Source organism: Somniosus microcephalus, chromosome 6 (genome assembly GCF_052327205.1).
Source record: "Somniosus microcephalus isolate GS21.2 chromosome 6, FLI_Smic_1.0, whole genome shotgun sequence".
In the NCBI taxonomy this organism is placed as follows: domain Eukaryota; kingdom Metazoa; phylum Chordata; class Chondrichthyes; order Squaliformes; family Somniosidae; genus Somniosus; species Somniosus microcephalus.
Window position 1 is genome coordinate 174,472,816 of NC_140992.1, and position 13,361 is coordinate 174,486,176.

General features: G+C 46.5%; 1 protein-coding gene across 1 annotated transcript in view; it reads left to right on the forward strand.

Annotated features, from left to right (window-relative positions):
* The window catches only part of cog4 (component of oligomeric golgi complex 4), a 60,921-nt gene that overhangs the window by 33,518 nt on the left and 14,042 nt on the right, over positions 1–13,361 (forward strand). Inside the window, exons 9-11 of the mRNA XM_085990958.1 lie at positions 788–921; positions 3,806–3,924; positions 6,327–6,493. Of these exons, the coding sequence (XP_085847084.1) occupies positions 788–921; positions 3,806–3,924; positions 6,327–6,493 (420 nt within the window). The remainder of the gene's footprint in view (positions 1–787; positions 922–3,805; positions 3,925–6,326; positions 6,494–13,361) is intronic.

Consider the following 13,361-nt stretch of genomic DNA (forward strand, 5'->3'; position numbering starts at 1 on the left):
CCTCTCCATTACTTCAAGTTAGTCAAACACGATTTGTCTTTAACAAATCTGTGGTGACTTTCATTTATTAGCCTATACTTTTCAAAATGCCAATTAATTTTATCCCAGATTATTGTCTCTAAAAGTTTCTCCACCACCACCATTAGGTTGACTGGCCTGTAGTTGCCAGGTTTATCCCTCTCTCTTTTTATAAACAGGGGTGTAATATTTGCAGTCCTCCACTCTGGCACTGTCCCCATATCCAAGGACGATTGGAAGATTGTGGCCAAAGCCTCCGCAATTTCCATCCTTCCCTCAGTAACCTTGGATGCATCCCATCCGGACTGGGTGACTCTTCTACTTTGAGGACTGCCAACCTTTTAAGTGACTCCTCTATCTATTTGTATCCTATCCAATATCACTACTGCCTTCTCCTTTACTGCTACATTGGCACCCTCCTCTTCTCTACATATACATATATTCATTCTCTCTCTCTCTTTCCCCCTATTTCTCAGTCCAACAAGATTCACTGGATAATGATCAGGAATCAAACTCTGGCTGCTTTTTCCTCTCTCTAGCCCAAGAGCTATTTAAGGCAAGTGCCTTAAATACTTGCCTTAACTACTTTCCTGACCAAGATCAGCTAATCGACCAGGGATCGAACCCGGGACCTTCTGGTCTGTATGGTTTAATACCACAGCAGGCAGTGTACTTAAAGCGTTATGAGTGGGTTACTGCCTCATTGTGCCTGGGGCAGGATGTGGAAGAATACTTTTTGTACCTGTAAGAACTTTCTTTCGATTTTCAGAGAACTGGACACTATTTTAGCGGAGGTTACATTGATGAATGCTCGCGCGGAGCTGTACCTGCGTTTCATCAAGAGAAGGATCACCGCTGATTTTGAGGTTTGCGATGCAGTAGGTTCTGAGGAAGTGAAGCAAGGTACAGTCATCGCCTGGCTATAAATGGTGTAATTTGTGTAAAAATAAAATTGTTTCGAAGGTTTCTTTTGTATATTATCTTCCCTCTCCTGGTCCAGTGTCCCTTGCCTGCATACCTTTGGTGATCAGGAGGATAGGTGAGTGGGCGGCCTGATCGCCGTGCCATTATGAACAGGCTGTTGGGGGATACGGAGAACAACCCATTGCTTGCTTCTCGTCAGCCGTGGTTCAGTTGGTAGCACTCTCGCCTCTGAGTCACAAGGTTGTGGGTTCAAGTCCCACTCCAGTACAGTACTGAGGGAGTGCTGCACCGTCTGAGGTGCTATCTTTCAGATGAGATGTAAAACCGAGGCCCCGTCTGCTTCCTCAGGTGGACGTAAAAGATCCCATGACACTATTTTGAAAAAGAGCAGGAGAGTTATCCCCGGTGTCCTGGCCAATATTTTTCACTCAATCATTGTTTTAATTATTCATTCACGGGATGTGGGCATCAATGGGAAGGCCAGAATTTATTGCCCATCCCTTATTACTCTTAACTGAGTGGCTTTGCGCGTAGTTTCTTTCGCTCTTTGTGAGGGTTCGCGTTGCGAACGCGATTGGTTTCTGTTGGCCGTCATTCATTATGTGGTTTATGACAGCTCCCACACCATAGCTAGAAGCATCAGATGCTAACTTAAGCTCACGCTCTGTGTCGTAGTGCACAAGTAGAGCATCGCTAGAGAGACTTTTCTTACAAGTGTCGTAAGCTTCCTGTTGCACTTTTGTCCACTTCCACTGGATATCCTTCTTGAGGAGCTCGTGCAATGGAGCTAACATGGTCGCTAACTCAGGTAAGAAACGTGAGTAGTACTGGACCATTCCAAGGAAAGATTTTAACTCAGACACGTTCTGTGGCTTTGGAGCATTGATGGACATCAACCTTTTCCTTAACTGGTTGCAAGCCATTTGCATCAACTTTCAGACCAAGGTACACAACCTCGGGCTGCACAAAACCACATTTGCTCCTTTTCAATTTGACACTGGGAATTCAACCTTTGAAGCACTAAATCTAACACTTCTAGATTTTCTTCCTAACTGCTTGTTGCGATCAGCACATCGTCTTGATTGCATAAGCAATTTGGAACTCCTTGCAAAATCTTATCCATCATATCCTGTAAGATTTTGGGGGAGGACTTTACACCATACGGCAGCTTCTAGCTCTAGCTAGATCTAACTCTGCAAGCTGTTGAAATATGGTCTTGCTTCTGGCAGTGAAAACACTTCACATTTCTGTATTGGCAGGACTGTGATGAGTGATTTCCATTTGCAGCGATAACTGTATTGCTAACTGCAATGTTGCTGAATGGTTTGCCAACACCGACATGCTTTTGACTTAGCCTCACAACTTTAGGTTTGGTGATGGCTTTGTGACTGTAGACCTCAGCTGCGCTAGTCACTTGAGTTGAACGGAGCTCCCTAGCATTCTTCGATGGCATCTCCATAGATAGGGCAATTTTGCATGCTATGTCAAACATTAGGTTTAGAGTGTTCAGAAACTTGGACTGTGTGCGCTCATCCACTAGTCCACACACAAACTTATCTCACAACGCACGATCCAAAAATGTGCCAAAGTTACGATGCAAAGACAGGTTTTTAAGAGCTACAATGTACTCACTGATGGTTTCACTTTGTTTTTGGATACTGGTACCGTACCAAACTTATAGCTCTCTGCTATTTCTAATGGCTTTGGGTCGAAATGGTTCTCGAGTTTCTCGACAATGTCTTCAAACAACGCATCCTTCACTTTCCCGGCGCGAGTAGGTTCGTCAGCGTTCCGTAGACATCTGGCCTGATCTCCGTTAGAAAAATTGCGTTTTTACTTTCACAAATTACTTTGAGCTTGAACATTCTCATCTGCACCTTTGGTCTCAATAATGTTATTGGCCTCAAAAAAACATCTTCATCTGCTCAATGTAAGAACTGACTGGTTTGTGAGTTCGGTCATACATGCCGAGGCTTCCGATGAATCCTGTAGGCACGGCCATGGTTGTCCCGATCCCGTTGAACAGTGACGCAGCACGCTACCTGTGTACCTGTGCAAATCAACGCCGCTGTTGCTGTGTATACATACACACGAAGACGAAGCACAGACAATTCTGCATCAACATTAACAGTAAAACATCGCAAAAAATTCAGTTTAGGTGTCACAAATTCACCTTAACCTTTTCCACTCAAAATTTGAACACTGTGTCCTTCCATGATCACTAAAAATGGCTTTGGGATCCCATCCTCATTGCCAAAATGTAATATATGTGGGTAGAACAAATGATGGACAGAGACACGATGAGTTGCTAGTCAAGGTGCTTGTTTACTAGACCAGAGCGAACTGAGCATGCTCATATTAAACCATGTGACAAACCATGTGGTAATACATTACAATGGGGTAGAGTGTTACATTTTATGAGTAATAAATGGATGTTTCCACTTGTGGGGGAGTCCAAAACTAGGGGCCATAAATATAAGATAGTGACTAATAAATCCAATGGGGAATTTAGGAGAAATTTCTTTACCCAGAGAGTGGTGCGAATGTGGAACTCGCTACCACAGGGAGTAGTTGAGGTGAATTGTATAGATGCATTTAAGGGCAAGCTAGATAAGTACATGAGGGAGAAAGGAATAGAAGGATATATTGATAGGGTGAGATGAAGTAAGGTGGGAGGAGGCTCATGTCGAGCATAAACACCAGCACCGACCTGTTGGGCTGAATGACCTGTTACTGTGCTGTAAACTCGATGTAATTCGATAAATGTGACTGCCGGCTGCAATTTCTGTGTATTGCTAACTGTAATGTTGCTGAATGGTTTGCCGACCTGTTTCTGTGATTTGATTACTTGTGCCCTACCTAGAGCATCAGAAGGCACTGGATAAACTCTGTAACCTATGTTTGCTGAGCCGGAATATGCAGGAGCTGATTGGATATTACATCACCATGGAGGAGTACTTCATGAGAGAGATGGTCAACAAGGTACTGTATAATACATCTCTCACACTCATTGTCTGCAAAGCCATGATTATCACGGCACAGTCTAGCCTCATAACACTGGGGAGCGAAAAACCAGCCAGGGTTCCTGCTCCTGTCCACTGCCCGGTGACATGGGGTGAGAATGTGAAGTGGTGAGGCTGTGATTCCTTCTCCATGTTAAATGGCCTGCCGATATTAATTGTCTAGGCTCACATGAAAATGACCACTTGGACAAGGTACCTGAGGGATTGTATCATACCAAGAGTCAGCACCTTCAGGAGAGAAAACTGGGAGAGAATGGCCTAATGATGATTTTGAAAACAAAATATTTGTTAATTCATAGCACGCTCAGATTAAATCACATGACGTCAATTCTTGGCCACACTAGGTGGAGGCCAGGAGTGGGGAAGTGGGCGAGAAAATCACCCCAGGAAACTGAGACATTCTGGTGTGTTTGGCTCTGTTTCACCATACGCTTATTACTGAGGAGGGAAGCTAATGAAAACATGTTAAAAACATGACCGTAGCATGTATTGCAAAGAATTGTGGGCACCCGATTGTGATTCCAAGGCAGAATGGTGTGATTTATGGTTCAGATATCAGAAGTCACAAAAGTAAATCTAAAGAGGTTTAGCATTGTAGGCAGTTCCAAAACATCAACAGATCTTCCCCTTTCAGGCACTGACTGATCTGTGCATTTCCAGCAGTTTTTGTTTCTGTATCTGCTGTCTCAGCACAGACCATGATTGAACTGGGACCTACCTGAACACTGCCTTTGCCAATTGAACTATCCAGGGTGCTCCCAACCCATGTGTTCAGTACATTGTTACAAAAGGTCTTCAAATAACACAATCCTGCTTCTAAAAACTACTTCATGGTGGTTGCTGCATCATGTATACACAGATCTATAGTAAACTGATCCACATCCTCTCAGCAAGGGGTACGATAGTGTAGTGGTTATGTTACTGGATTGGTAATCCAGAGGCCTGAACTAGTAATCTAGAGAATGTAGGTTTGAAAATATGAATTGTTTTTAAAAAAAATCTAGAAATCAAAAACTGCTGTCCGTAAAAGTGATCATGAAGTTGTTGGATTGTTGTAAAAACCCAACTGATTCACTAAGCTGCTTTATGGAAGGAAACCTGCTGTCTTTACCCGGTCTGGCCGATATGTAACTCCGGTCCCAGAACAATGAGGTTGACTCTTAACTGCCACTTGGTTGTAATTAGGGATGGGCAATAAATGCTGGCTTTGCCAGCGGAGCCCACATCTTGAGACTGAATACTAAATAAAAAGCTTCAGCCTACTGTTCTGGGCTGTGCGATTTTGGTGGAGGGTACTATAGCTCTGTCTAGGGGAGGGGACTCGCCTTCTGCTCTCTAGCCTGTGCTGCATTCTTCTGTCTGTACTCTCCAGCCCTGCTCTCCCCTCTCTGTCTGCAAGTCCCATGTCACTGATTGTGTTTCTACGCAGTGGTGACAGTGGACGGGACTGTGAATACGAGACTGGGAGAGGGGAAGGTGGAGATCGATGCCAGAGAGTGCAGTTCAGACAGCCTAGTCGAAGGTAAGCTACTGCAAAATCACAGAGCACAGGATAGTGAGCTGGAGGATCGCAGAGGCAGAAACTTAGGCAGGAGCAGGGAGTCTCAGCAAGAAGATTGACAGAGGCAGACGAGCAGAGAGTCCAGGACAGTAGAACATAAGAACATAAGAAGTAGGAGCAGAAGTAGGCCATACGGCCCCTCGGGCCTGCTCCGCCATTCAATAGGATCATGGCTGATCCGAACTTAGACTCACGTCCACTTCCCTGCCCTCTCCCCGTAACCCCTTATTCCCTTATCAGCTAGGAAACTGTCTATCTCTGTTTTAAATTTATTTAATGTCGCAGCTTCCACAGCTCTCTGAGGTAGCAAATTCCATAGATTTACTACCCTCTGAGTGAAGAAGTAGGGCACGATAAAAGGTAGGTGACCAGTTTGGATCTTTATAACCAGCCTTGTCTTTCTTTGAGACTTGCTGTGCTACACATTTGGCTTTCTGGGTAGTGATCAGGACCCCAACTAGTTTTCCCTCCCTCGCATAATGAGGTTAGACTGTACAGAGACGCTGTGACTAATGTTAGTGCCCAACTACTGCCCCACCTGAGATCAGTTACCCCGGAGCAACAGCAACAACATTTATACAGTATCTGTAATGTAGTGAACCTCAGAGGGGAGAGCAGATGCAGAGCACTAATGGAGGTGACTGAACGTGTAGATGGTTGAAGTATGTTTGGAGGAGAGCTTTTGAAGGTGGGGCAGAAATCAGAGATGCAACTTGGGACTTTCTTCATCTGTGTGGCTGAGCTACTCATTGATAAACTTGCTGAGGCATTTAAAGGTTTAAATGTTTGTTTGATTACAGGCTGTTGCGATGGACGTCTGTGAGAAGGGCCAGCTGACGTCCAGCATGGTGGATGATGTGTTCTTCATTGTGAAGAAGTGCATTGGTCGTGCTCTGGCCAGCTCAAACATCGACTGCCTGTGTGCCATGATCAACCATTCCACCACTGTACTGGAGTCAGATTTCAGGTAACCAGGGGCGGGGGTGGATATGTGCGGTCCTAGAACCGCTCGCTCACTGACTTCGCCAGCTGGCATGGTATGAACTGGCTGAAAGCGCCTCTCTCATTACGGGTCTGCTGACCGCGCTATGCCAAGTAAATCTTTTTGCCAGTCAGACCTGTGCCAGATGGTCATTTGACTGTCCTGGTGGCTCAGTGGGTTAAATGCCCTGCCTGGCGTGGTGCTGTCTGTACAGATCAGAAAGGTCCCAGGTTGGATCCCCAGCTGTGCTAATTTAGCTGATCGGAGCCAGGGAAGCATGAGGCATTCCTGGAGCAAGGGAGGACAAAGAGCAGCAAGGATTTCCACTGCTGATTGCTGTCCGCTCGTCCCTGCTGGAAGGTGCATGTCTGGTGAGAACAGATCTGGACTCCGCTGTGATGCCCCTCACTGCTGAACAGCCTGACACCTGGAGAGCGGCCTTGGAACTACAGCCGACAGGAAGCAGCACCTTCAGGAGGGGAGAGTCGAAACTAATTATCAGCTGACAGAAAGAGAACCGCAGGTTCTAACCTCAGTGTGCAACTTTACAATTTAAACTGAAAGTAGCTGAACACTGGGTGTGTATGAACTGATTAAAAGGAATCTGAGAATCCCCCTATTTTCAGAATATTGTACGCCCTTTCAATAAAAACCTCTCCAGTCAATTAAAACCTTTTCTCTACAGAATAAGTTTCCCCTGCCTTATACTGTACTATTACTCCTGCAATGTTTGTGAGGGAATGAAGCGGTTAGTGATGTGTTTTCTCGCTCTCCATCAATATCACTACGGTCAGGGCTTTCTGAACTTTCCTCCCTTATTCCAAATACGTGGTGATGCCCACTGTTCCTTCTCCCAATATTCTCACTGTCGAAATCCAGGCTCATTTCACTGTCTCTGACTCTAACGCATTCTTTCTTACAATATCAAAGCTGTGAAATTCCTTACCTCCATTAGTCTTACTGTCCTCCAAACAATGAGAATTTAAATACCCAAGTTTGGTGTCACCTGGATCCTATTCCTGATTTATTGCATTTTCTAGTCTCTTGAATGGTGCCCTCCTCTATGGTCCTGGACCCTTCAGCTAAGTTACCCAATAATAAAAGAAAACATTTAAAAAAATCTTGCCCATCCTGCTCTCCCAGGCCACGCTCCGCTGTCTTGGTTTTGTAGGTCATCCTCACTCTTGTTTCAACTTCACTGACATTCCCAAATCTTAAAATGATCCTGGAACTATTGCATCCCTCAGGTATGTACTCAGTGTTTTTTTCCCTCAAACACTTCTCAGTAAATGAGATTAACACCTTATTATGTTTGATGGTACATAGTCTAAAGTTTAAACATGTACCATCAAGATAAAGTGTTAATCCATCAAATCGAGAAATTGTGGGACGCACGCTCGTACACATGTACGAAGCCTTTTCCAGACTGAAACTGCCATACTTCAGATTAAAACGGTAAATTCTGGAAACACTCAGCAGGTCAGGCATCTGTGGAAAGAGGAAGGTAGGGTTCAGTGTTTCAGGGTGATGACCTTCCATGGGTTCTGACAAAACGTCATTGACCTGAAACATTAACCCTACCGTCCTCTCTCCGCAGAGGCTGCCTGACCTGCTGAGTCTTTCCAGCATTTTCTGTTTCTTTTTCAGATTTCCAGCATCTGCAGTATTTTGCATTTTCTAATTGTTGATGCCATAACATTGCAACATTAGGCTGTTTAAATAGTAATACCTGCGGTAAAATACTGTATCCCTGTTTGTGACGGTACAGGAGGAATCTATGGGTCAGTGACAGTACAGGAGGAATCTATGTGTCAGTACAGGCGGAATCTATGGGTCAGTGTCAGTACAGGCGGAATCTATGGGTCAGTGTCAGTACAGGAGGAATCTATGGGTCAGTGTCAGTACAGGAGGAATCTATGGGTCAGTGTCAGTACAGGAGGAATCTATGGGTCAGTGATGGTACAGGAGGAATCTATGGGTCAGTGACGGTACAGGAGGAATCTATGGGTCAGTGACAGTACAGGAGGAATCTATGGGTCAGTGTCAGTACAGGAGGAATCTATGGGTCAGTGACAGTACAGGAGGAATCTATGGGTCAGTGTCAGTACAGGAGGAATCTATGGGTCAGTGACAGTACAGGAGGAATCTATGGGTCAGTGACAGTACAGGAGGAATCTATGGGTCAGTGACGGTACAGGAGGAATCTATGGGTCAGTGACAGTACAGGAGGAATCTATGGGTCAGTGACAGTACAGGAGGAATCTATGGGTCAGTGACGGTACAGGAGGAATCTATGGGTCAGTGTCAGTACAGGAGGAATCTATGGGTCAGTGTCAGTGACGGTACAGGAGGAATCTATGGGTCAGTGTCAGTGACGGTACAGGAGGAATCTATGGGTCAGTGTCTGACAGTACAGGAGGAATCTATGGGTCAGTGACGGTACAGGAGGAATCTATGGGTCAGTGTCCGTGACGGTACAGGAGGAATCTGTGGGTCAGTGTCTGACAGTACAGGAGGAATCTATGGGTCAGTGTCAGTACAGGAGGAATCTATGGGTCAGTGACAGTACAGGAGGAATCTATGGGTCAGTGTCAGTACAGGAGGAATCTATGGGTCAGTGACAGTACGGGAGGAATCTATGGGTCAGTGATAGTACAGGAGGAATCTATGGGTCAGTGTCAGTACAGGAGGAATCTATGGGTCAGTGACAGTACAGGAGGAATCTATGGGTCAGTGACAGTACAGGAGGAATCTATGGGTCAGTGACGGTGACGGTACAGGAGGAATCTATGGGTCAGTGACAGTACAGGAGGAATCTATGGGTCAGTGACAGTACAGGAGGAATCTATGGGTCAGTGACGGTACAGGAGGAATCTGTGGGTCAGTGTCAGTACAGGAGGAATCTATGGGTCAGTGACGGTACAGGAGGAATCTATGGGTCAGTGTCAGTGACGGTACAGGAGGAATCTATGGGTCAGTGTCTGACAGTACAGGAGGAATCTATGGGTCAGTGACGGTACAGGAGGAATCTATGGGTCGGTGACGGTACAGGAGGAATCTATGGGTCAGTGTCAGTACAGGAGGAATCTATGGGTCAGTGACAGTACAGGAGGAATCTATGGGTCAGTGTCTGTGACGGTACAGGAGGAATCTATGGGTCAGTGACGGTACAGGAGGAATCTATGGGTCAGTGACAGTACAGGAGGAATCTATGGGTCAGTGACAGTACAGGAGGAATCTATGTGTCAGTGACAGTAGGAATCTATGGGTCAGTGTCTGACAATACAGGAGGAATCTATGGGTCAGTGTCTGACAGTACAGGAGGAATCTATGGGTCAGTGTCTGACAGTACAGGAGGAATCTATGGGTTAGTGACAGTACAGGAGGAATCTATGGGTCAGTGACAGTACAGGAGGAATCTATGGGTCAGTGACAGTACAGGAGGAATCTATGGGTCAGTGTCGGTGACAGTACAGGAGGAATCTATGGGTCAGTGTCGGTGACGGTACAGGAGGAATCTATGGGTCGGTGACGGTACAGGAGGAATCTATGGGTCAGTGACAGTACAGGAGGAATCTATGGGTCAGTGACAGTACAGGAGGAATCTATGGGTCAGTGTCTGACAGTACAGGAGGAATCTATGGGTCGGTGACGGTACAGGAGGAATCTATGGGTCAGTGACAATACAGGAGGAATCTATGGGTCAGTGACAGTACAGGAGGAATCTATGGGTCAGTGTCAGTGACGGTACAGGAGGAATCTATGGGTCAGTGACAGTACAGGAGGAATCTATGGGTCAGTGACAGTACAGGAGGAATCTATGGGTCAGTGACAGTACAGGAGGAATCTATGGGTCAGTGACAGTACAGGAGGAATCTATGGGTCAGTGTCAGTACAGGAGGAATCTATGGGTCAGTGTCAGTGACGGTACAGGAGGAATCTATGGGTCAGTGACGGTACAGGAGGAATCTATGGGACAGTGACAGTACAGGAGGAATCTATGGGTCAGTGACAGTACAGGAGGAATCTATGGGTCAGTGACAGTACAGGAGGAATCTATGGGTCAGTGTCTGACAGTACAGGAGGAATCTATGGGTCAGTGACAGTACAGGAGGAATCTATGGGTCAGTGTCAGTACAGGAGGAATCTATGGGTCAGTGTCTGACAGTACAGGAGGAATCTATGGGTCAGTGTCTGACAGTACAGGAGGAATCTATGGGTTAGTGACAGTACAGGAGGAATCTATGGGTCAGTGACAGTACAGGAGGAATCTATGGGTCAGTGTCGGTGACGGTACAGGAGGAATCTATGGGTCGGTGACGGTACAGGAGGAATCTATGGGTCAGTGACAGTACAGGAGGAATCTATGGGTCAGTGACAGTACAGGAGGAATCTATGGGTCAGTGTCTGACAGTACAGGAGGAATCTATGGGTCAGTGTCTGACAGTACAGGAGGAATCTATGGGTCAGTGACAGTACAGGAGGAATCTATGGGTCAGTGTCGGTGACGGTACAGGAGGAATCTATGGGTCGGTGACGGTACAGGAGGAATCTATGGGTCAGTGACAGTACAGGAGGAATCTATGGGTCAGTGACAGTACAGGAGGAATCTATGGGTCAGTGTCAGTGACGGTACAGGAGGAATCTATGGGTCAGTGACAATACAGGAGGAATCTATGGGTCAGTGACAGTACAGGAGGAATCTATGGGTCAGTGTCAGTGACGGTACAGGAGGAATCTATGGGTCAGTGACAGTACAGGAGGAATCTATGGGTCAGTGACAGTACAGGAGGAATCTATGGGTCAGTGACAGTACAGGAGGAATCTATGGGTCAGTGACAGTACAGGAGGAATCTATGGGTCAGTGTCAGTACAGGAGGAATCTATGGGTCAGTGTCAGTGACAGTACAGGAGGAATCTATGGGTCAGTGACAGTACAGGAGGAATCTATGGGTCAGTGTCTGACAGTACAGGAGGAATCTATGGGTCAGTGACAGTACAGGAGGAATCTATGGGTCAGTGTCAGTACAGGAGGAATCTATGGGTCAGTGTCTGACAGTACAGGAGGAATCTATGGGTCAGTGTCTGACAGTACAGGAGGAATCTATGGGTTAGTGACAGTACAGGAGGAATCTATGGGTCAGTGACAGTACAGGAGGAATCTATGGGTCAGTGTCGGTGACGGTACAGGAGGAATCTATGGGTCGGTGACGGTACAGGAGGAATCTATGGGTCGGTGACGGTACAGGAGGAATCTATGGGTCAGTGACAGTACAGGAGGAATCTATGGGTCAGTGACAGTACAGGAGGAATCTATGGGTCAGTGTCTGACAGTACAGGAGGAATCTATGGGTCAGTGACAGTACAGGAGGAATCTATGGGTCAGTGTCGGTGACGGTACAGGAGGAATCTATGGGTCGGTGACGGTACAGGAGGAATCTATGGGTCAGTGACAGTACAGGAGGAATCTATGGGTCAGTGACAGTACAGGAGGAATCTATGGGTCAGTGTCAGTGACGGTACAGGAGGAATCTATGGGTCAGTGACAATACAGGAGGAATCTATGGGTCAGTGACAGTACAGGAGGAATCTATGGGTCAGTGTCAGTGACGGTACAGGAGGAATCTATGGGTCAGTGACAGTACAGGAGGAATCTATGGGTCAGTGACAGTACAGGAGGAATCTATGGGTCAGTGACAGTACAGGAGGAATCTATGGGTCAGTGACAGTACAGGAGGAATCTATGGGTCAGTGACAGTACAGGAGGAATCTATGGGTCAGTGTCAGTACAGGAGGAATCTATGGGTCAGTGACGGTACAGGAGGAATCTATGGGTCAGTGACGGTACAGGAGGAATCTATGGGTCAGTGACAGTACAGGAGGAATCTATGGGTCAGTGACAGTACAGGAGGAATCTATGGGTCAGTGACAGTACAGGAGGAATCTATGGGTCAGTGTCAGTACAGGAGGAATCTATGGGTCAGTGACAGTACAGGAGGAATCTATGGGTCAGTGACAGTACAGGAGGAATCTATGGGTCAGTGACAGTACAGGAGGAATCTATGGGTCAGTGTCAGTACAGGAGGAATCTATGGGTCAGTGTCAGTACAGGAGGAATCTATGGGTCAGTGTCTGACAGTACAGGAGGAATCTATGGGTCAGTGTCTGACAGTACAGGAGGAATCTATGGGTTAGTGACAGTACAGGAGGAATCTATGGGTCAGTGACAGTACAGGAGGAATCTATGGGTCAGTGACAGTACAGGAGGAATCTATGGGTCAGTGTCGGTGACGGTACAGGAGGAATCTATGGGTCGGTGACGGTACAGGAGGAATCTATGGGTCAGTGACAGTACAGGAGGAATCTATGGGTCAGTGACAGTACAGGAGGAATCTATGGGTCAGTGACAGTACAGGAGGAATCTATGGGTCAGTGACAGTACAGGAGGAATCTATGGGTCAGTGTCAGTGACGGTACAGGAGGAATCTATGGGTCAGTGACAGTACAGGAGGAATCTATGGGTCAGTGACAGTACAGGAGGAATCTGGGTCAGTGACAGTACAGGAGGAATCTATGGGTCAGTGACAGTACAGGAGGAATCTATGGGTCAGTGACAGTACAGGAGGAATCTATGGGTCAGTGTCAGTACAGGAGGAATCTATGGGTCAGTGTCAGTACAGGAGGAATCTATGGGTCAGTGTCAGTGACGGTACAGGAGGAATATATGGGTCAGTGTCAGTGACGGTACAGGAGGAATCTATGGGTCAGTGACAGTGACAGTACAGGAGGAATCTATGGGTCAGTGACAGTACAGGAGGAATCTATGGGACAGTGACAGTACAGGAGGAATCTA